We start from the raw sequence: 24868 nt of genomic DNA on the forward strand, positions 1-24868 counted from the left end.
GACCAGACCCCATTCTGCACATGCACCAATTTAATGCTCTGAGGTAGGACTTTCTGATGCTCACACTTTTAGAATGGTAATTTAACCTATTTAGGACTATACTAGTCAACTGAGTTGGGGAGAGGGAGAAAAGAGAGAAAAGGGGGAGGGAGGGAGGGAGGGAGGGGGAGGGAGAGAGACAGACAGACAGAGAGACAGACAGATGGAGAGAGACAGAGAGAGACAGCCAGTCAGAGAGAGACAAACAGAGAGACACAGAGAGAGAGAGAGAGAGAGAGAGAGAGAGAGAGAGAGAGAGAGAGAAGATAGAGAAGTTCTTTTGCAAACAAAATTGAGAGCTGTCTTTGCTCCCAGTATTTCCTTTTCTCCTAGCAGCTGTCAAAGTCCCCGTGAAGGAGATTCATCACCATTTAGCTGTGATTATGTATTCATCGTAGCAAATGAAGCGTCCACTTGTAAGAGGGACAGGCCACATAACTCTTCTCCTGCAGTCTCGGGGCCCATTCATCTCTCCAAGTAAGCACCAAGATGGGGTGAGATGGGAGCTCCAGGGGCCACCCATACCCTCTGACTCACATTCATCATCCTCACCTCTGGTCCCAGCATTGCCGCAGGGTCTGTAATGGTGGACATGACCTCATTGATCAACTCAATGGGAATATCCCCTACAACTCTGGGTCTCTTGGTCTCTTCCAAGGAATGAAGGTCATTCATTTTTCTCTTCTCTCCTAACAAAACAAACATCAAAATTTAAGAGCTCATTTTTTAAACACATAACAGATTCAGAGATCATAATCTTTACAATTTGTATTTTGATTTGCTTTGTTTTTCATTCTTTTTTTTGTAAGACAATGGAGTTAAGAGCTAGGTAATTATTATTAAGTATCTGAGGCAAGATTTGAACTCAGTCCTCCTGACTCCATTGTGCCATCTAGCTTCCCCCCTCCCCCCACCCAGAAGTCTCTTTAGGTAATTCTTGTGACCCCCCAGTACTAGAAGACTGGGGATAATTCACTTGTTAAAAAGCAGAGAAGTTATTAATATCTCACTTCCTCCTCAACCAACTTCCTGCCCAATCTCCCTTCCCTTCCTCCCCCCAACGGAGAAGACAAGCCAGAAAAGTAGCAGAAGTGATAAGCTTGGTCTTCACCCCCTCTCAAGACCCATTCTTTTGTGGGACAAGGAAACGTTCTTGAGCTCATAGTCACAGACCTAGAGACAGAAGTGACCTTAGAGGCCGCAAGTCTAATCCTCTCATTTAACAGATAAGGAACCTGAGTTCCAGATGAGAACAATGACTTATCCTGGGGTCACACATCAAAGGAGGAACCTACACATGATTGGGATCTAGGACTTCTTGACCTCTGGTTACCAAAATGCCCAAAGGAGAATAGTTTGAGGAAGCAGAAAACCAACGAATTGTATCACAACAATAATATTATGACTTAGAGTCTTCACACAACCTGTTAAAAGTCTACAAACTGTTTCTCATTCATTAGCACACTTACACAAAAACCCTATGAGGTAGGTTCTGTCCTTTTCCTCATTTCATAGATGAGGAAACTGGGACTCAGGGTCCTTGTGTGGTATGACAGCAGGAATATAAGATCAGTGATTCAGAGATAGAAGAAAACTTCAGGATCACCTAGTCTACCCTACTCATTTTACAGATAAGAAACTGTGACTTATCCAAGGGCTTATCCAAGACAGTATCAGAGATGAGCTTGAAACCTAAATTTTCTAATGCCAAATCCAGTATCTTTCCCACTACACTATGGGGCTACCCTTATTGTCAGAGGCAACATTAGAGTCCATATTTCTCTTACATCATCCATCCAGTGTATAATTCTGATTCTTAATAAAACTGAATAAAGTGTTCAACTATAAAGAGGAGGCAACATGGAAAATATAATGCAAAACATAAAAAAATCAAGTCCACTGAAATGTTTAAATTGCAGAAAGTTTTAACAAATAAGTTCCAACAAAGGAAGTGTTCCCCCAATCTTCCCTTCTTCCCATTTTAAATTGGAAAGGAAACCTTAAAGGATAGTTCTCTTTGGCAAAAGGAGGAAAAGGAGGAGGGAAACAGGAAATCCCAGGCAATGGTCAAGCAAAACAGCTCAATCAAAACCTAGTTTTTAAAAAAAGAAATAGAAGACAGATCACTTAAAAGTAAGCTCAGAACTCATCCAACCTTTCTGGAGAGCAATTTGGGATTATGCCTAAAAGGCAACAAAAATGTGCATACCCTTTGACCCAGCAATACCACTACTGGGTAGTATACCCTGAAGAGATGATTAAAAAAGGGTAAAAACATCACTTGTACAAAAATATTTATAGCAGCCCTGTTTGTGCTGGCAAAAAATTGGAAATTAAGTGAATGTCCTTCAATTGGGGAATGGCTTAACAAACTGTGGTATATGTATGTCATGGAACACTATTGTTCTATTAGAAACCAGGAGGGACGGGAATTCAGGGACGCCTGGAGGGATTTGCATGAACTCATGCTGAGTGATATGAGTAGAACCAGAAAAACACCTTACACCCTAACAGTAACATTTTTAAAGGGCAAGGGAGTATGATTCCTTGGTGATATTTCTGGAGTCATACCTAGTAGTGGTGAAACTAGTTTAAAGTCTATGCAGCTTTGGGGGAAGAGATCCAAATGTCTTCCAGAATGGTTGGACCAAGTCACAGATCCACCAAAGTATTTTAACCCTACTAAGTACTGTCACCTTTTGGGGTCAATTTTGCCAATCTGATGCTTAATTGAGGAATGGCTGTACAAAATTATGATACATGAATATATTTTATTACCATTGTCCTATAAGAAATGATGAAAGGGATGGTTTCAGAAAACAAAGATTTATATGAACTGATGCAGAAAGATGTTCCTGAAGGTACAAGCATCCAAACTTAGGGTCTGATTGGGATGAGGAGCAAGAGAAGGGGAGAGGAAATAATAGGTAGTCATTCATCTGCCAAGATTCCTTCACCTACATTCATTCCCAAAGAGTACTGTGATCTTACAGTAATGTCCAACAGTCATGCCAAATTAAAGCATCTTGTGACTTGAAAAGATTTCTTTTGATATTATGTTAATTTATAATTAATCAATTGATGGGTCTACCTGCCAGGCCCTGGAATGCAAAGACAAAAATGAACCCTCCAGGCCCTCAAAGAGCTTATAATTGTTAGTATAGGGGAACAAAATGCTACAAATGTGTGATTTCTGAGGGTGAAGGATGAGAAAAGGTCTCTTGTCCCAGGTATGCTGGAGCTTTGAGGCAGGAACAAAAAAGCATTCCAGGCAGGAACACTGAGTAGGAGGAGAAGGAGAAGGGCACAAGCTCATTTGGCCACAAGGTTGGGGGGGTGGGGAGCCTGGAGAGATGTAGTAAACATATTTACATGCCCAACATCAGACCTTTCCTCTCATGTAAAGGTTTCTGAAGCAAAGGTTGCTCAGAGAATTTCTTCTGCCATCTCCTGTCACCACTGCCAGCTTCCTCATCTGCTTCCAGGTGACCCCACCTTTATCCCCCGGAGTCCCAGTCCCACTCAGCCCTGCGGAGAAGGGTTCCTCCTTCTGCTGGTCAGCACCAAACTGCTTCAGCTAGATTTTTTCATATTCCTTTTCATAAATAAGCAGAAGTCCCCCACTGTCTGGTCAAACTGGGCTGCTTGTCATTTGTCAAGTATCCAGCTCTCATTTTTCAGTCTAAGTGGCTTATTTTATGATATGTCTTCATACTTGCAAAATTCTCCGTCTGCCATCCCCATTTACTGAAAGCCTCTCCCTACTTCAAGACCCGACATCCTCCAGACTCAGATCTGGAGGGGACCTTGGAAATCTTTAAGTCCAACACCTTCATTTTAGAGATGAGATAACTGAAGTCAAGAAATGAAAATGACTTGCAAATTGACCCACATGTGGTAAATACTGAAGTCTTCTGACCTCCAGGCCAGATACCACCATCGTGTCTTATACAGGTTCAATTCTTCCTCATTTCAACCACTGTAAAACTCCAACACTGAAAGTTTCATCTTCCTACAACCTTCAGAGAAGTGTTGCTCCATTGATGGTCCCTCAGAATATTATGATTTGTCGGTCTTTAAAACACCAACCAAGGCTGTAGTTGAATAAACCAGCTCACCTCGGTTCCCTTCAAAGCCGGAGGAGACTTTGCAGACAGGACTCATGCTTCCTCCAATTGGCTGCTCCAGGGAGGATGGGCTCCCATTGTATGACACAGTCCTGGCCACCGGAGGAGGGTTGATGACTGCAACAGAAAGACAAGGGTCAACTGACACTAACAGAAGTCAGTGGGTTCCCAGGCACTCCCTCCTCACTCAAGGCACAGGGAAATCCCTCCGGTTTCAGGGCTTCTTTTCTTTCCCTTTTTTTTCTTTGTAGCAATTGGAGTTAAATGACTTGCCCAGTGTCCAAAGCCACATTTGAACACAGGTCCTCTGACCCCAGAGTCCATGCTATAACAACCGGGCCACTAAGCTGCCCCTTCATGGGTTTTGATGGTACACATGTGTCCACACATTTCCACAGATATGCACCTATCTGCATGTGCTGCACACACATGCTTACACACATGTACATGTGCACATATCAGTGTTATCATATCAGTCTTTGATATTAATGAAATCAATGTCCCTCCAACATTAACCAAAGCTGCACTTTAAATAATCATTAAGGCAATAATAGTAATGGACATTTGTACTGTCCTTTCAAGTGTTCAAGGTTCTTTACCTATCTGCCCAGTTCCAGCGGGCAGTGCAGCACCTCCCTTCCTTCATCCCTCCCTTCATGGGCTAGATTTCTTTTAAGGCTGTGTTTTAAACCCAAACCGTTCTAGTTCTCCTTGACTGGTCAATAATAGGTCTCGGGCCAAGCTCCATTTGGTCACTATTGGCCTCTGTTGATTCGGAATTAGTAGAAACAGCAATTGTTTCTGTTTTGGCCACAAACCCTGAGAGTCTTCCTCTCCCTGATTAATTTTTTTTTTGACTAGATAAATAAGGCCATTTTTTGCCTTATTTCTTAGCTGGCTTTAATCACAGAATGGGTGCTGCCTCAGGCAATCTGTGACTTGGAAAAAATCTAGCTTAAAAAGACCTGGCCTTGGACACTGGGTCTTCCTCACCATCTGGTGAGGAAGACTTGGTGTTAGCACACCCATTTTAATAATGAGGAAACTGAGTTTTGAGAAGGCTAAAGAATTTTACCCAGAGTCATAATGTCAGATAAACTTCTTGTATTTTAGTTCACATAGAAAATAGAAAACCAATAGAAAACTCTCATTGCCGCTGGACACAGCACAGAGAGAATCACCACAGAATTTTTCCTCCAACAAGTCAAGTGAGTCAATAGTTGAAGCAGCAGGCCATCGTCCAAGTGGATGGGGAAAAACCGCAGGACGAAATGAAATGAGCCCACACCACAGTAAGAGATGGACTAATCCACCAGAAGAACACTGCCTCTGAAGAGCCCCTTGAGCTGGTACCTCTTGAAGTGCCAAACCTGAACAATGGAGCTTTCCCAGGGCTCATCGAGCGCCTCAGATGTCCCCAACCAATCAAATACTCAGATTACTAAGAGGAGCCACAGATGGCGAGCTACGCCTACTCCAGTGCGCCCTGGGTTAAGGCACAGAAATCCCGTAGACCTTGATTTTGTCCTCTGGAAAAGAGAAGGGGTTGGACTAGGGGGCCTCTGTTGGCTATTTGTGCTTCATTTAACAGCGAGGTGACACTATGAACTTCATTTAAGTGAATGCAGCTGTGCAAAGTCACCAGGCTCACTTTTTCCTCTGGGTCCATCTGGGTCTAGTGGCCAAATATACATCAGGATCTCTGGAGATGGCCCAATGTGCAGTGAGAAACCTTGGTGTTTTAAAGCTAGATCTTTCCCAGGTCACAGACTGCCTGAGGCAACACCCATTCTGTGATTAAAGCCAGCTAAGAAATAAGGCAAAAAAAAAATGGCCTCTTTTACCTAGTCAAAAAAAAAAAAAACCAAAAAAACAATCAGGGAGAGGAAGGAAGACCCACAGGGTTTGTGGCCAAAACAGAAACAATTGCTATTTATACTGACTCCTAGTCAACAGAGGCCAAAAGGGACCAAATGGAGCTTGGCAGGAGACCTATTATTGGCCAATCACAGAGAACCAGCGTGGTTTGGGTTTAAAGCATGCTCTTAAAAGAAATCTAGCCCATGAAGGGAGGGACGAAGGAAGGGAGGTGCTGCACTGCCCAGCTGGAACTGACTGGTGGGGTCCCCTTGGGACGGCAATTACTACTCACAGAGCATTTTTTGCCACTCTCAATAACTCTGCTATGTACCTAGTCTTCTAGCCTAGATCATGGAAGCGTGATGATGATCAAAGTGCTATTAATAACTAGCACCATGGGGTTTTTAAAGTTCTTTACAGACCTTAAACTTCACAACAACTCTAAGACTGGGTGTTATTATTTAAGAGATGAAGAAAGAATGTCTGTGAGAGGTTAAGTGACTTGCCATGGATCACAGAGCACATTTAGAATTTGAGGCAGGATTTGAATCCTGATTTCAAATTGTCACACTGTGATCTCAGCTGATTTTAATAGCTTAAGTGATAATGGCACTAAAAGAAAAATCAGTCAGAAAATGCTTTAGACCAGGAGTGCTAGAGTAGCATTATGCTGATACATACTCTCCCAAGCTCAGCTGGTCAAAAAATATGTTATTTATTTGGGCTGTACAGGCAGAGATTTAGAGCTGCAAGCTAGCCCCCCCCCCAAAAAAAAGTTCCAGCCACTTTCTTTCAACAGAAGTGGGAACTGAGGCTCAGAAAAGTGATGCATGACTTGCATAAGGGTCACAGGTATGAAGGGAAGGTCTCAGACCACAACCACATATGGGATCAGAAAGACAGCGCTCACTACAGTGTCAGGTATGTAGGTATTAAATAAATGCTTACTGACTGACAAAAGAAAACTATACATAATGAACTAATATTGCACTAGAAAGAATGCAGGAGGGGCAGCTAGGTGGCACAGTGGATAAAGCACTGGCCCTGGAGTCAGGAGTACCTGGGTTCAAATCCGGTCTCAGACACTTAATAATTACCTAGCTGTGTGGCCTTGGGCAAGCCACTTAAACCTCATTTGCCTTGCAAAAACCTAAAAAAAAAAAAAAAAAAGGAATGCAGGATTAACTAGGACATTTTTACCAATATTGGCTTTTATTCCTTGGCCTGATGGAAACTTCTGACTTTCTCCATCATTTCCTGTTTACTTTTTGGTTTTGTTGGGGGGGTGGTTGTTGTTTATCTGAGACCATAGGATTTAAGTGACTTGCTCAGGGTCACATAACTAAATAAATTAATTGAAGGTTAATCAGAAAATCTTTTGTTTTTGGTTCCAATTCCCTTGATTGGATTCATTATTCCTTAGTGTTTCTAAAATTCATCAGCATAATTTTTGGACCATTCAGGTCCTCCTAACTCCAAGACTGGTGCTCTAGCCCCTGAGCCAACCTGCTGCCCCTTCCTGTTTACTTCCTGAGGAAGGACAAGAGGAACCATGTCAAATGAAGCACTTTGGGTCAATTTTATGGGGGTCCTTGGTTGAATTTTTTACAAAAGGCTTCAAGTTGTATAAAAAGTGATTTCCCAGGGCGGCTAGGTGGCGCAGTGGATAAAGCACTGGCCCTGGAGTCAGGAGTACCTGGGTTCAAATCCAGTCTCAAACACTTAATAATTACCTAGCTATGTGGCCTTGGGCAAACCACTTAACCCCATTTGCCTTGCAAAAAAAAAAAAAGTGATTTCCCCAAAGCATAAAGTTGGGTCTATTCCCAAACAAATATGACTTTATTTATTTGGCATTGGAGACAACCATTTCTTCCAAGAGTCTTGAGTCAGCAATAAACAATATTGTGGGTTTTTAACCGCTATATAGTTCAGATTTTGTTTTCTTAAATTCAGTCCAAGAAGAGGAGAGACTCTAAAATGCCACCTAAGGCCACCTAGACTAGATGACTGGGACCTTCTGGCTCTAAGATCCTATAACTCACAACAGGTACTGATGGTCCCAATCTCCTCTAGAGGAGGCAAAAATGGGGAAGGTATAGAATTAAGTGACCCTAAGTGGCTTTTTATGATCTGAGCAGAACTTTGTGCAGAAACCAAACTGGGTTTATACCACCAGCTAGAAAAGCTTAATCAAGACCCAGCCTTAACTGGAACCATCTTTTTTTTTTTTTTTTTTTTTTTTTTTAGATTTTTCAAGGCAATGGGCTTAAGTGGCTTGCCCAAGGGTAGGTAATTATTAAGTGTCTGAGGTCGGATTTGAACCCAGGTACTTCTGACTCCAAGGCTGGAGCTCTATTCACTGTGCCACCTAGCCACCCCTAATTGGAACCATCTTATGTAACAGTGTACACTCACCTAATAACTATAGGTCAGAATCAAGACAAAAGTAGTTTTACCTTTGAACATGAGAGTTGGAAGGAGTTCTTGGTGATCCTCCAAGCCAATCTCATTTATAGAAGGGAATTGAGGTTGAAGGAGATTTAATGAATTAAGGGACAAGCACTGAGTAATGGCAGAGGGGGACCAGTCCTCCCCCTACCAACAAACACACACACATACCACATACTAACACACACACAAACACACACATACACACACACACATACAAACACACACACCACATACTAACACACACAAACACACACACACACACACACACACACACACACAGACTTTCTGAGTCCAGTGCTCTTTCCCCAATACACAGAGGCTATTCTTTTCCTAAACATTTACCTGAACACACAATGATACAAAGTAGGGGGGAAAGGTTTGTTATTGAAATCAGAATACTAGCTCCTCTCAGCAGTCCGGAGAGTAGGCCGACTGTATTTGGCTGGTTAAGGACTATATTATCCCCATCCAGAAGTAAAAAAAAAAATCTGATGAACACTTTATAAAAATTATCTCTTATGTATCTCTTTCCCTTAACACAAAGTCCTCATACCAGGACTTGTAATTACTAACTTGTAAACATGTTGATCAAAATATGTATATATAATACTAACCTGACTGCTTGCCACTGAGGGGAGGGAGGTGAGAAGGGAGGGTGGAAGGAAATTTTATAACTTTTATAACTTAAAAATAAACATGAAAATAAATTAATTTAAAATAAAAAAATTCAAATGCTACAGGAATTTGAGATATTGAGAAGTGGAATTCCTGAAGCCTATGGGGAAAAATGTGGGGGCTTCCCCACATTTTTCAGTGAGTTCAGTTCAGTATTCCAGTTCTAACTTAGCTCTCAAAAAAAAAAAAAGAAAAACCAAATGCATCCCATTTCTTCTTTCCTTCTTTTGTGAAACACAAAAGAGTAAGGAGTAGGGAGAGAACTGGGCTTGAAATCAGAAGACCCAGAATTGAATCATTCTTCAGACACTTGGTCATTCATGTAACTGGTTAAGTTGACTGACCCCTCCCGCACCACCAGGGTCTCAGTTTTCTCATCTGAAAAGGAAAGATGATAATACAACTCATCCTGCAGGGGCCACATTCAAATTAAATAATGTATATACACAGAGGAGTTTGGTCAACTCTAGATATACTATAAAAATACAAAATATACTGATTTCTTCCTTTGATTTGTAATGACAGTAATTGGAGGTTTTGGCTTTAACTTTGGGAAAGAAATCAATTACAAGAAAATCACAGAATAGCCTAGAATCAGTGTATATGCAGCCCAACTCAAGATCTGCTCATCCTGGGTCTATGGTGACATAGTCTGAGAACTTGGGTCCTTGGAACACTGCTATCACATCAACCAATCAATCAGAAATCACTTACCTTCTATGCACCAGGAGTAAGGTCCTAATTGAGGAACACTAAATCACATTCCAAATTCTAAGGTAAAAATTTATGCTGATGAATTTTAGAAACACTAAGGAATAATAAATCCAATCAAGGGAATTGGAACAAAACAAGGTTTTCTGATTAACCTTCAATTAGTAAAACTACCCCATCTATGTTAAAAATTTTTTGTTTATCTTTATTACAAGAACCATGGGCAACAAACAAAAATTAATGTGATATGGTTTATTATGCAGGGAATAATTCCAAGGTTCAAAAGATTTGAGCCTAGCTGGACATTAAAGCCAAATGTTCATTCTCCCAATGGGGAAAATGAAGATCAGATTAGCTAAGTGACAGACCCAAAAAATCATACAAGTAACAAAATATATGTTCTCATTTCTTGTTCAAATTCTCCAACATTGGAGGGTATGATGTTAATGCCAGGCAAAGAACAAAGGGCTAGGCGGCCTAAGTATTAATTATATTCAAGGGTCACCGAACATGTTCCCTAGACCAGTGACTCTACAAATATTCAGGATAATGAGGAGCTTGCATCCACAAAGCAGACTCCATGAATTAAGGGCTCAGGCTAATAACAGCTATCATTCAGATAGTACTTAATATAGGTCTGCAAAGCACTTTATAAGGGCTATCTCATTTGATTCTCACAACAACCCTGGGAAGTAGGTACTACTATTATCCTTACAAGGGAAACTAAGGTAGATAGCAGTTAATTGGCTTGCCCACAGTCATACAGTTGGCAAGTGTCTAAGACTGGATTTGAACTCAGATCTGCCTGACTCTAGGTCTAGCGTTCTTTCCGCTGCACCACTGTCATGAGAACAAAAATGAAACTTTGGAAGACTTAAAAACTCTGGCTGATTCAAAGATCCACTCTGATTCCAGGGAACCAACAAGGAAAAAAATGTCCCTACTTCCTGACAGAGAAGTATTGGACTGAATATTCTGAAGTGAACATATATTTATGGACCTAGCCAATACAAAAATTGGTTATCCTGACTATAGACTTTTATTAAGAGGGGTTTTCCCCCCTATTGGGAGGCAGGGGAAGTAGATTTTGGAGGGATTTAATTTTAAAAAGTCTCCATGAGGGTGCTTGGTTCCTATGTGACTAATCTGACCAAGAGTCGTCCTATGGACTTCACAGGAGGATCTTTTATAATGTAACCAAATTTATTGCTTCAAATATATAGTACAATCTTTTAAGAAATCTTTAAAACCAAAGTTTGCAAGGTTCATATTTGTAACAAGCTCACTGACAGATGTTGGACTTGGTTTTATTTTTTTTTAAATACTTTAGGGCTTCAAATTTCCAAATGAATGATACAAATCACTGCACAATTAATAGTGGCAGCTGGCACAGCCCATTCTCTTACAGTGGCTGTCTACCCTGTACACATTACCTGTTTGGATTCCTAGCTGACTAGCATGAGAAGAGGCAGTCAGAAAGTCTGGATCCCAGATGGGTGAACTCTGGCTGTACACTTCTTCTTCTAACATGGAAAGAAACCTATGGACACACACACACACACACACACACACACACACACACACACACACGAAGAGAGAGAGATAATATTAAGAATTAATTTCTTCAAAGAGTAACAGTTATCTTTGGGGGTAACAAAAACCTCAAAACAATGTCCATGATTGAACTGAGGTTGCTCCATTGATTGGGGAAGAAATAAATTTTATAGACATGTGGTTGATACTAATACTCCATAAGTAATGGTGAATATGAAGAATTCTGAGAAGCACTGGAAAGTTTATACTGATACAAGTCCAAGTAAACAGAACCAAAAGGAGAATATACACAACTACAATAATAATATAAATTGAATAATGCTGAAATGCATTCCAACTGTTTTTGTGTAATGATAAATAATAATGATGAAATATAATATATTGCTGAAGATGACAAAAGATAAGAATTATCTGTGTTGGAGTAATTGTGGAAACATTGGTGCTGTTGATGGAATTACAAATGGATAAAATTATTCTAGAAAGCAATTTAGAATTATACAATAAAAGTAAATAAAATGCCAATAACCACTGACCCAAAGATTCCATTAGTTGGTATACATTCCCCATCAAAACTAAATTCCGTGAACAAGTTATATAAGAGACAACCCACCCCCAAACTCTGTCCATAGTGGAGAAACAATTGTCAAGATTTTTTTCACTTATTAAATTTTCTTGTTTATTTTTCCCTTCTTATTCTTGTTTAAAAAATTATTATGTGGAATGGATCTTGGGGAAGAGATACAAGGAAGTAATCAAGAAGGAAATTTAGGCAATGTGAAAACAAAAGATAACAATCCAAATACCCGAAAAATTCAACCCAACTCAGAGAGATTATGGCTGCCAAATGTTACATATACTGTCAATCAGGTTACTTATCAATTTATGGTAGGGTAACAAACAAAAAGGTCCTTTCCAAATCCTTAGTGATCCATTGGGCATGCTAAGAACCCCAGACATTGGCCAGCATGATTTTAGTCTTTTATCTATTCTTTTGAGGTGTGTTGTACACTCCACTTTTATTTTTAGCTGTATTTGCATTTACAATGCTAATCTGCAGTATTCAAATTGCTCCCAGATCTCTTGTTTAAAATCAGATTGATTTTTAAAAAGTTTTGTTGCATCTTTTTTTTTTAAATGTAGTCTCCATGTTCCCTAAGAAAGCTTTCCCACCAAGTAAGTGCTCTTTGTTTCTGGTTACAAAGTGCCTGAGCTATAGCATCTCATTTGATCCTTGCAAAACAGAGTACAAGCACTGTCAAATCATTTCACATATGATGAAACTGAGGCTGAGAGAGATGAAGTGATTTGTCCAAGATCACAACAGCTGCTGAGTGGCAGAGCTGAGATTTGAGGATTCAGATACCAAGGAAACTACATTTTTTAAAAACACAACAGTACGACATTTTAAAAAGGGATGCCAATCTGGATTATCAATCACGAGAGCAAATTCTCCTTCTGAGCTCTCAACTCGGGAAGTGAAAACCGGTAGGCTGACATTCAGTATTCTCTTCTGGAGGGCTCACAGGAAGTCAGTGACTGCCCTGTGGAAGCGACATACACCCAAATTTAGTTCATCTATGGAAGAAAGAAAATTAATCCCCAGCCAATGTTGGATGAGGGCAGTGAGGTGTGCCCCGGGTTGATGTCAGGGAGACCCCTCTTCCTCAATTCAAATCCAGCCTCAGCCGCTTTGGAGCTGTGCAACTCAGGGAAACTTCGTGTGCTTCTGTTTCCTCAACTGTAAACTGAGCTGGAATGTCAAGGAACCCCAAGAAAACTCAAAAAAGGGTTGTTGGAAGCAAGATGGAAGAGGCTCCTAGAGGAGCATCCTGAATCTGCTCCGGCAATGCGGACGTTCTGGATGGAGTTCCCCCTTCTCCCCACCATAAGCCACAACTGCTTACCTGGAAGGCAAGGGGAAGCCCAAAGTCCATATTTTTGTTATGTGTATATATATATGTTTCTTCCTCTTTTCTAATACCTTTAAAATCTTTTTTAGAAACTCATGATATCAGGGCATTCTCAGTGGAGAAGAAAAGTATGTGGGTTTTTTAAGAACTGCTTCTTTTATGTTCAACAAGGGAATTTATTTTGCCAGGGAGGCAAAATTATTACAAGGGTTTTGTTTTTCTTTTCCTTTTTCCTCCAAGATGAGGAGTTGTGAGGGATAAAAAAAATAGATTTCTGTTAAGCAAAAAAAATTAATATTTTTAAAAATTGGAAGTGTTTTCAACTTTTGTCTTGAAAACAAAAGTCAAAGGGTCTCAGACACTTAATAATTACCTAGCTGTGTGGCCTTGGGCAAGTCACTTAACCCCATCTGCCTTGCAAAAACAAAAAACCCATACAAAGAAAAGAAGTTCAGAAAAGGAATTCAAAGAGCATCTTTGTTATTAATGTGTGTGTGTATATATGCATACATACATATATACTCTATGCATTCTTCCAAAATAACTAGTATGTATGGTTATAATTATATTTATATAGATGCACACAAGTCTGTTGTGCCCTTTAAAAATAAACTACCACAGGAGTTCAGTTTCTTATATGCATCTTCTTTGTTGTTCTTTGAAAGACTGAAGTTTTCACAACTGTGGAGTCAGGAGAACTGTCAGACCCTTACTAGCTTTGTGAATCTGGGCAAGTCACTTAAGCCTGATGAAAGAAAAAGAAAGGGAGGAAGGTAAGGAGAAAGCGGGGAGAGGGGAAGGGAGAAAGGAAAGAAAGAAAAGCTTTGGGGTTTTTTGATGAATGCTAAGTATACAATAAAAAAGAAATTTTAATTTTTAAAAAAGTCTGGAAAAGAGAAGAAATTACAAAAGAAAGAAGAGCCAAGAATAATGATGATTTCATTATCCAGTAGGAAGCATATCTCCTCTTCTACTGGGTTCTGAGCATGCACCCATGTGACAACCATGAGTAAATAAGAATTGGTTGCCAGGTCAGTCAACATTCTCAACAACTTCCAATGTTGTCATATTAATTGAACAGGGATTTAAAAAGAGAAGTGGGTGGTGGTTTGACCCTGCAATTATTAGTAATAAAGGCAGAATAAAAAGGGCTAACTGTAGCTCTCTGGTCTAAGGCTGCCAGAGCCATGTGCTGGCACAACAGAACCCTGTAATTAGCCAATATCTGACAGCAGCCAAATGGATTTTTGGGAAAGATGTGGTGCTGTGGAAGGCAATTCAACTTTCTCTCTGAATATCACTGAAATAGGAAGATGGGCTGCTTGGAGGAAGGTTGGTCATTTTGACTGAAATTACAACATGCCATGAAATGTTGCTTAGAAGAACTGGGGAACAGAAGTCTGAATTGTGGTCTCTGAAGGGCCTATCAGCCCTTGAGGGCAGTCGTACCTTCATCCTGGTCTCTGTAACTCCAGCATCTAGCAGAGTAGCGAGCATACAGTGGCTGCTTAATCAATGCCTAACTAAGGTACTGATTATCAAAAGTAAGGGAATATTATTATACCTTAAGAAATGCTGAATTTGAAAGATCCAAAGAAAATCAGGAAGACTTGTATAAATAGACACAGAGCAAAGCAGAATGAGAAGAAACATGGATATAATGTTACTGAAAAGACCGCAATCACCAATTTTGAATCCAGAGAATAGACAACAAAACACCCACCACAGTTCACAGATTTAGAGCTGGAGGGGACTGGAAAGTCCGCCCAATCAGGACCCTTCATGTTCATTTTTTCAGGAGAGAGCTGGGAGCTTATGAGAATGAAATGGGGAGTGTAATCTATATCAGATGGGATCTTTTAGTCTACAATTTTAACTATTTTTTTCTTGATTCTGGAGGAGATTCAATGGCAGTAACAGAGATGGAACTTTGACAATGTTATGTAAAATTAAAAGTATCAGCAAAGTGAACAGAAACCCTCCCCATCTCTAAAAGCCCCCCCACAGACACACACACTGTTCCACTGCTTGACAAATTTTGCTCATTTTCCCCTGGGCCTCTGAAGTTTGCCTTGGCAGCTTTGGTTCCTTTGCTCACCTGGAGATCTCTGCCCTGAGCTTTTTTACAATGTTAGCCTGGGGATAAAGGGGTCAGGTCCCTCTCAAGTAAGGAAAGGTGAAAAAGAAGGGAGAAAAGAAAAAGAGTGGGGAGTCTTGAAAAGGGCATGAACCTCAAGTCCAAGGAATCCTGGCTTTGTGGGACCTCAAGCAAGCCCCTGGTTTGCTCACTCTAAAATGGGGACAAAGACATCAACAGTACACTTTGAGGATTCACACCTCTCCTAAAGATCAAGGACAGCTTGAGGTAATGCCCTGGTCAGGTTCTTTGACCATCCTGGACCTCAGACTACTCCTCTGAAAAGTGGGAGGTGGGGGGGTTGGACTCTATGGCCTTTCAGTGTTCTTCTTACAATCTTTCACTGAGTTACTGGGAGGAAAAGACTTGGCAAATCCTAACGTGCTCAGAGATCAGAGGTATTATTGTGCAGCCCAAGTGCTAGGAGAAAGAAGTGATACATTCTAAGTAGAGAAGAAGGATCCTGATCAAGGTCCAGTTAAATATAAACTGTGTCCCCCAGAAGGACACAAGATTTGTGACTGAGAATGTCATCATCATCTTATCCAACCACCCTATTTTATAGATGAGGGACCTGAAGCTTGGAGAGGAAGGGATGAGTGCAGAGTCAAACAGCTGCTTGACCCTCAGTCTTATTGACCCTACCCAGACCTCCAGTAACTTGAGTCCACACATGTGCACAGATAAAGCCACTCAAGGACGCTGTCCTATGTAGGAGTGGGGGCCCAGACTGCCATGCCGTTCCAAAGCTGGTCTCCAGCCTCCCCATCAAGCCCAGCACGTTCCTAAAAATTCACATTCCAGAGTTTGAAAGTTAACGGTCACTCTAAAACAAAGATTCCTGCTTTCATGGAGTGACAAGACGGCACTGGAGGGACTTGGAGGCTTGAAGATCTTCAGGTCTCCCTTTCAAATCAACATCCAAGGCATTTTCAGTCATTTCTATCATCAGATTAACTACATTCTTTTCCTGACACCAAAAACTTAAATCATATTAAACCATCCAGAAATGGATACCACATTAAAATAAGGATTCCATTTCTCAAATACATTCCTGTGGGTTTAACTCCTGGGAGGCTGGTCTTGGAATAACATGGGAGACCCAACTCCCTCCTCATCCACTTCCCCACCCCCTTCCCCTCTAGTGTAGACAGATGACTCTTAAGTGGACTTGTGTCCACACACGGTTCATGCTCCTCAAAGTGGTCCCAAGTGGTTCATTCCTCCAGCCCCAAAGACCTCACTGGCAAGGTCACTGGCAAAGAAGGGCACCTCCAATTCTCTGGCCACATTTCCACCAATTGTGAAACACTTTTAAGCTGTGGCCAAGGAGCAAGGCAAGGGGTGGAACAAAACTATGCCCACTTTCAGAAAACCCAATGTTTTCTGGCGCAGAAAGGGAAGGCCAGGGCGGGTACAGGCTGGCTTCCCCACGCCTGGGCACCGGCTCCCACTCTGCACTGCCTTGGCAGGGAGCTCTCCCACACCCCCAGCTGCCTGCGCCTTCCGCTTGATGTGGGTGGCTACACGTGTAGGTACGTATGCACGCACACACACACATGCATGTGCCCTCCATGGACAGACACAGTCCATCTCCCCAGGAGGAATGCAAGATTCTGGAGGGAAGCAACCGCTCTGGGTTTTCCTTCGGATCCTCAGACTCAGCAGAGAGGTGCGATGGCAGAAGACAGGCAGTGCAGCGGCATGAAGGACTCCAGCCCCTAGACGGCGGACCTCAGACTGAAGGCCTGTGTCAGAGAGCAGGCCCAGGCAGGGGCATTCTGGTCGTGTCAGCCACCTAAGCCTGCTCTATCACTTTGGACAAAGACTCTGGAAACCTTCCCCAGCACCGGCAACGTGGGAGAAGAGCAAAGCCGGGTCTGCTTGGGAGAGCGGGGCTCCCTTGACATCTGCCCCCAGACCAGCCAGCTGGCCACCCCACCCTCCAACAACCATTCTTACTTTGGAAAGTGGGTGAGGATGAGCGTTCGCTTCTCCTGTGGCAGCTTGTCCTTCTCCTGCCGGGCCTGTTCCAGGAGCTGCCGTCTCATCACTGTGAAGACGGAGCGGAGGAGCGTTCTTCCAAATACCTGGGTGGTCTCATACCGAGGGAGACTGTCGCAGAATTGGGGCACGTGACAGTAGCACAGCCACCTGAAGCCACAAGGAAAAAAAAACAATAAGCTCCTGTCTAACTAAGTCTGCGGTCCTCCGGCCCAGTCCTATTATCTTTATCATTAACTTAAGAATTAACAACATCATGAAAATAGCAACATTTCAACTCGTCATTGATGACTGGGGGATCACCACTAGTTTAGCCCCATGCTATAGGATGACACAATAGGTCCTGGAAGTCAAGAGGATCTGAGTTCAAATCCAGACTCAGACACTTAAGTAACTGTGACCATTTAATCTTATTTGCCTCAGTTTCCTCATCTATAAAATGAGGAGAAGGAAATGACAAACCACTCCAGTATCTTTGCCAAGAAAATCCCAAATGGGGTCACAAAGAGTTAGGCATGATGAATCATTTAAACAAGGAAAAGATGTAATTTTTTACAGTATGGTTCAATAAATGTTCTGAACCTGGGGTTCAATAGATTTCCAAGGGTCCAATAGATTTCAGGAATAAGAAATTAGAGAGGGGGAAAAAAATGGAGATCTTCCCTTTTCCTAATCCTTGATTTCCCTGATCATTCTAGCTTTGGATTATCTATTATCTTAACCTTACACAAACCCAGACGTTTCCTTTGAATTTGAATTTAAAAATAAGAGCGAGACCTTAAGCACCCCCTCATTTTATTGAGGAGAAAACTGAAGTTCCACAGGTCCACTCTCCTACCAAGGTCAAATAAGGAGTTAAGTAGTTGAGGCAGGATTTGAATCAGTTCTAGGATTCCAAATCCAGAGCTCTTTCCTAATGATGAATACTTGAGCTATGGGCATCTGAAAGCCAATAAATCCTTTAATACCATCCCATTTCCAAGGAGTAGAGGGAGAATTGCTGTACTTCCTATACACTGGGTTCTTTTTTTCAGGTTCAGTCTCTGACACAAAATGATACCAATAAATTTTATGCCTGACATTATCATTCTGTCTTCATGGTCATTTATACTCATCTCATTTAAACATCCTTTATCTTGCCTGGCCTCTCTCTCATCTCAATGCTGCCTACACTTCTCTGCTTTCCCCACTCCCCATCCAGAAATGGATACCACATTAAAATTTTTCCAAATTAAAGGCAAATTTTCATTGGCACCTTTTCATCTGCCAAAAAACCCAACCTTCACTTTGAAATCCAACAAGCTCAAATTCCACTTCCAATCTCTCCTCCATTCCTCTCTTCTCCAACACAGAATTCTTTCCCGAAAAAAGACTTCAGAATTGTCAAAAAAGAACACAAAAGTTTTGTGTTTCAGAGAAATCAGCAGGAAAACAGTGACAATATCAAAGTAAAGACAAATTTCATTTGCCATGTGCTAAAGAAATGTATTGCTGGGTATCGGTACATTAGCATCTTCCCTCTTTAATTATTTCCAATTTATCCTGGATAGATCTAGTTTGTACATAGTTGTTAGCACTGTCTTGCTCTTTAGGCTGTGGCTGAGGGCAGAGATTGTTTCTTGTCTTTCTTTTGCATCCCTTACACTTAGCACATAGTAGGTACTTAAGAAAGATGGGTAGACTGACTGGCTGACTACTGGAAAGACTGTATAGTATTGTGAAATATTTTGGAGAGAGCACCTAAGAGAGGCAGTACTCCTGCTTTCATCTTAGCTCTGCCCACCTCTCTCCAGATTTCCCTAGTATTGTAGATAAATGCTGGATATGGAGCCAAGAAGAATGAGTGAAGTTGTATGACCTTGGACAAGTCACCTACCCTCACTAAGCTCTTGTTTACTCTTTTGCAAAATGAATCCAATAACTGCTGTGACACTCAATGAGATAATATATGAATCATATAAATGTTATTGATTATTTTGAGAAGGAAATGGTCTCCAACTACCTCCAAACCAACTGCATAAGAAATGTTAATCATTTAAATGGCCAGTTTTATGTAGCTAATCATACCCCAAAGGTTGTTTCAGGGACTCTTAGTCAGTAAAGGATCATGTAAAACCATTGTCGAGTTCTCTGTAAATTGAAAGCTTGACAAAAATTTGGACCTAAGGAGAAGGTTCGTATCTAAAGGAAGCTATCTGTGTCTGTCTCTCTTTTGAAGACTGATATTCTTTTTGTCAAAGATGACAGTTCATTAATATTATCATTAAAAAATTATAAAGAGATTTAGTGGGGCATGCAGGATGCCTGGAAGGAGGTAGGAAGGAAAAATTGTACTAGATGGTTAATGTCCAATTTCAAAATGTCTCATATTCCACACATTTCACTAGGGAATACTTTTACAGACACAAAGTTGATTGTGTTTTTACAACTCAAATAAATCTAATTTTATAAATCTACAATATTTTTAATAGATAAGAGCAGGGGAGTTAATCACTGACTTCTTGTGATTGATGCAAAGGGTCAATGTTTGAAGTGAGAGGAAGAAAAGGAAGTGGGGCTGTTTCCATATGATTTCAATTACAGAAATAATAAGCAAATGCCTTACAGGCCTGGCTGTCATTGAGGAGGAGGCACTTTTGTTTCAGATTCTATTAAAAGGAAATAAGATAATATCTCATCTCATTGCAAGCCTGGTATATAGATCACATTTCAATGTCATTCTTTTTCATTTGCTCACAAATCTATGAATAAATCTAAAATGCTCTAGGGTCTGGGCTTCTCTGGGCTGTCTTGGTACAACATTTCCTTTCTTAAGTCATACTACTCTTCTCACATATTTTCTGGATCTTGAAAAGATCTTAAAAATTCTATTGGGGGGGGGGACTTCAAAGATTCTTAAAGCAGAAAGGATTCCCTAAGACCATCTCAACCTTCTTGTTTCACAAATAAGGAATTCTGGATGGAATTTAGGTTCTGTTTTACAGGAAGATTTGCTCAAGGTTAGTAGCTGGTTTAGGACTGGCAGCATCCAAAGGGTTCTCATAAACATTTAACAATGATGTCCATGTGCTGCTATGAATTTCTCATCCGGAACTGGCCAAGACTAAAGAACTGAGGCTTGGGGCAGCTAGGTGGTGCAGTGGATAGACACCAGCCCTGGAATCAGGAGGACCCAAGTTCAAATCTGACCTTGGACACTCAATAATTACCTAGTTGTGTGATCTTGGACAAGTCACTTAACTCCACTGCCTTAAAAAAAAAACCAACAACATAAAAAAAGAGTGAAGAACTGAGGTTTTCCTGTCCTGAGTCACTTGGTAACTTTACAAGTACATGAATTCCTAATTAATCTTGTGGTCCTCCCTCAAACAAATTTGGATACCAACAGAGATATGCTGCCAAGGAATAAAAGGACTGACCCAAAAAGAATGTGATGTTAATGAATAAGAAACTCACTGAGTAAATTCAATTTTTTTTAAAGGACTGAGACAGAAAATAGAAGCAAGAAGACACAAAATCTTAAGAGTTGACTAGAACTTGGGGGCGGCTAGGTGGCACAGTGGATAAAGCACCGACCCTAGAGTCAGGAGTACCTGGGTTCAAATCCGGTCTCAGACACGTGATAATTCCCTAGCTGTGTGGCCTTGGGCAAGTCACTTAACCCCATTTGCCTTGCAAAAACCTAAAAAAAAGAGTTGGCTAGAACTTCAGAAGTCTTCCAATCCAAAGATCTCTTTTTAGATGAAAAAACTGAGGTAACCAAGAGTGGTTGAGTGACTTGCTCAGTGTCACATGTGTCTGAGCCAAGATTTGAACCAGTCTTCCCCACTCCAAGTAGAGTAGGTGTCTTGATTAAACCTTCAAAAGGAATTTCTGAATTCAAAGATTTTCACTTCTCATTTTTTTTCCTCTCCTTGGAGGGTTTCTTCCTATTTCCATACATCATGTTTACATCCAAGTAGCAAAATACAGAAGGTTTCCTTACATAGCCATATTTCCCTCTTTGCCATTATGTTGAGCCATACAACATCATTTCTATGTGGAATATGTTCCAGATAAGAAATTGCAAAACTGTAGGGGACTTACAATTTCATCATTTCAAGGCTTCCCCCCAAGGAGGTTTTCCTTCTCCTAAAGGGAATAGGCCCCCCCCCCCACTCATTTCTGCCTATCCTATGCAATCTTTGTCCATGTTCTCACTTACATTTGCCACAGTGGGTTGACTCAATGTACTAAAGGGTCTTGCAGTCTTGTGACATGACATGGATACCACCAATGGCTGCTTGCCAATCCCTTAATAGATTTCTCTCCCCGCATAATGAGACCATATTGTTTTCTGAGTTAAATATTTGATGACTTCTTTGATAGTGCTTCTCTAATTCTGTAGGTATAACATACTGTAGCCTGTTCTTGCCCACTATAAACCTCGTCCTCTCAACTGTCTCTTAGGTGATGCTCAACTTCAATTCTTGGGAGTTGTTACTGTGAAAAAGATTCTACGTCACTGGAGGAAAACTAATGCTAATAACATGGGACTGAAAGCCAAAAGAACTCTGATCAACACAGAGACCAAACAAAATATCAGAGGACCAATGATAAATAATGCTAGTAACCTCCTGACAAAGAGGCAATAGGAAGAATATAATCTACTTTTTGAATATGGCTAATATAAGAATTTGTTTTGCTCAATAATATATATTTGTTACAAGGATTTTCTTTGGTGATTGAAAAAATTCAATTTTAAAATTTTATTTACTCATTTTCTTAAATGGGTTTTGGTTTTAGGGATGAGATTAGGATTGGGCATTTCACTTAAATATCATGAAAAGGCCTAAGTGTCACAAATGGGTACTCAAGGTTAAGGACATATCTCTCTCTGTGTGACCTGCATCACGGTGTGGCTGTTACTGCTAAACACATTTGCACCAGGGAAACTAACTCAAACAACTGTTCTATGCCAATCTTCCCTCTCGTTTTCTTTCTTCTTTGACACCGAGTGTTCTTTTACCTGTATTCTCTTAATTAAGCAAACTCTTAGCAGGAGTCATATCACTTATCATCTTTGGTTGTGGTGAGAAAGACAGCATCCAGGAAGGAGCGACTAGTCCTGTTGTGCTGTCCTCTGCCTAGATCACATCCTCCACATGGTGCTGGCTCCCTTTTCAGCATGGCATATTAGCAAGGACGTTCACAGACACACTGGAGAGTACCAAGAAGGCCATCACAATGGCCAGGGCCTCAAGCATGGGCCATATTAAGATTATAGGAAGGCAGGATGTTTAGCCTAGAGAAGAAAAGCCTTGGAGTTTGGTGGAAAGAGTACTGGCTCTCAGATCAAAGAACCAATTAACACCTCTAGGATCTTGGATGAATCACTGAACTCCCCGATCATGTTCATCTGTGAAAAAAAGGGAGCTGGTCTAGGTGGAGCAGAAGATAAGTAAGAATTTAGGAGACAAATCAGTGGTTTGGCAGTATTTCAAAAGACTTTTATGGAGAAGGATTTGAACATGGCCCTAGAGGAGGGGAGTGTTTTTTAACTGGGGTCCATAAACATTTTTTTAGCAATAAAATTAACTGTTTTAATATAATTGGTTTCCTTGTAATGCTATATATTTTATTTTATGCATTTGAACACATTATTCTAAAAAAAGCATTTGTAGGTGATCCATATGGATCAACGTGTCACTGTGACCCATAACTCAAAAAAGAAGAGAGGTAGATAAAAAAAAAAATGAAGAAAATAAAAATAAAAAGAGCCAGAAGAAATGGAAAGAAATTGCCAGGAAATGCAATTATGGCTCATTATAAAGATAATGATAATCTAATAATTAGAGTGACCCCAAAGTAAAATGGCTTACTTTAGGAGGTGTTGTGAAGGCTGGCAGAGCACTTTCCTAACTATGACCTGGGCAGAGCTAGATGGCCACTGAAGGCCCTTCAGACTCCCAAGATTCTATGAGAACTACCTGTTCCATTTTGTCTGTATTCTTTATTATAGTCAATGAATTTAAGAAAACATCTGACTGGCCAATCCCTTGAATTTCATTCAGCAGGTTCTCCATGTGCTATATTGAGTCTGGTTTATCTTCCTGCTAGCTCAGGGCAGAGAAGGAAGGGGGTAGTGATGGCTAGAATCTAGCCAAGCTAGAGCTGCCATCCTCTATGTAGTATCTTCTAATAAGGTGAATTTAAGAGATTTTTCTTAGCCTTCCATTTTCACATTCTGGCTCAGAAATCCCCTCCTGGCAGCTAACTTTTATCCCACCATGAGCAGTTGATCATGCAGAGTTTGGATTTTCTTTTGGTTACTCTTCAGTACCACTCACTGAACTTCTGCAAATATCCCAGCCCCCAGAGACTTGCCTTCAACTCTTCTTTTTCTTTGCTATTTGTGTCCCATGAAGAGATGCCAATCCCCTCGAGGCAATTCAAAACCCCGCCGACAAGCTCGCCTTTCCCTATGCCACTGAAAGCAATATCTGGATATGGACAAATTTCTTATCACTATTTTTATAACTATTAATAACAGCAGTGTTGATTTTGAAACCATCCTTTGCTAATGTCTGAAAAGAAACTCAGGCACAAATGGTGATAAAAGAAAGTTTGATTTTCTTTAGGAATTTATCCTTTAAATAGCTATGAACTTTCAGGTTTAATGCTACTCATATTTCATACATTTACCAAAGGCTAAGTGAGATTTTCCCTTAAGAAACTTTTAGGTTTTATATTAGTCTGTTTATCTTAAACTTTAAGATTTTTCCTCTTATCATTTGTTAGGGAAGAATATTGTTAAATAAACATGGTTTGGGGTTGGGGGGGGTTTCCTGCAAGGCAATGAGGCTAGGTGCAAGGTCACACAGTCAAGTTTTATTAAGTGTCTGAGGCTGAATCTGAACTCAGGTCTTCCTGATTCCTTCTATCCACTGTGTCATCTAGCCTAGACATCTTATTTAAATGATATGCATCAAACTAATGCTCCAGCATAATATGATGGGAAGGGCATTGAACTCAGAGAGAACTTGAGTCCCTGGTCTACCATTTATTAGTGATGTCACCTTGAACACACCTTCTTTTCCAACAGGGAAAATAGAATTTGTCTGATCTATCTCACAGGGTGGTGAGGATCAAGCAAAATGATGTTTATAGAGCTATTTCCTTCCTGGATATTGTAATAATGGAATAACAACAAACAAAAAAGGACTTCTTGCCGTTCCAATCTGCGATCTTTAGAGCTTGGCTAATTGTTTCTAAGGGACCTCAGTGGCTATCTAGCTCTACCTAGATCATGAAGAGATATATTCTCTCAATTTTGATCACATTAAGTCAAAGGCCTCTTCCAAGGGCTCAACACAGCTAGGAGCTGAGCCTCCTTTCTCAAAGGCAATGTTTGTGGA

General features: G+C 40.7%; 1 protein-coding gene across 1 annotated transcript in view; it reads right to left on the bottom strand.

Moving 5' to 3' along the window:
• Window positions 1-24868, bottom strand: part of KAT2B (lysine acetyltransferase 2B) — a 100524-nt gene that overhangs the window by 22760 nt on the left and 52896 nt on the right. The window contains exons 6-9 of the mRNA XM_074195210.1: window positions 17430-17621; window positions 11300-11406; window positions 4158-4283; window positions 592-728 (exon numbers count right to left, since the gene is read on the bottom strand). Coding sequence (XP_074051311.1) covers window positions 592-728; window positions 4158-4283; window positions 11300-11406; window positions 17430-17621 — 562 coding nt within the window. The remainder of the gene's footprint in view (window positions 1-591; window positions 729-4157; window positions 4284-11299; window positions 11407-17429; window positions 17622-24868) is intronic.

The sequence above is a fragment of the Macrotis lagotis genome, chromosome 7 (assembly GCF_037893015.1).
Source record: "Macrotis lagotis isolate mMagLag1 chromosome 7, bilby.v1.9.chrom.fasta, whole genome shotgun sequence".
NCBI classification, from domain to species: Eukaryota; Metazoa; Chordata; class Mammalia; order Peramelemorphia; family Peramelidae; genus Macrotis; species Macrotis lagotis.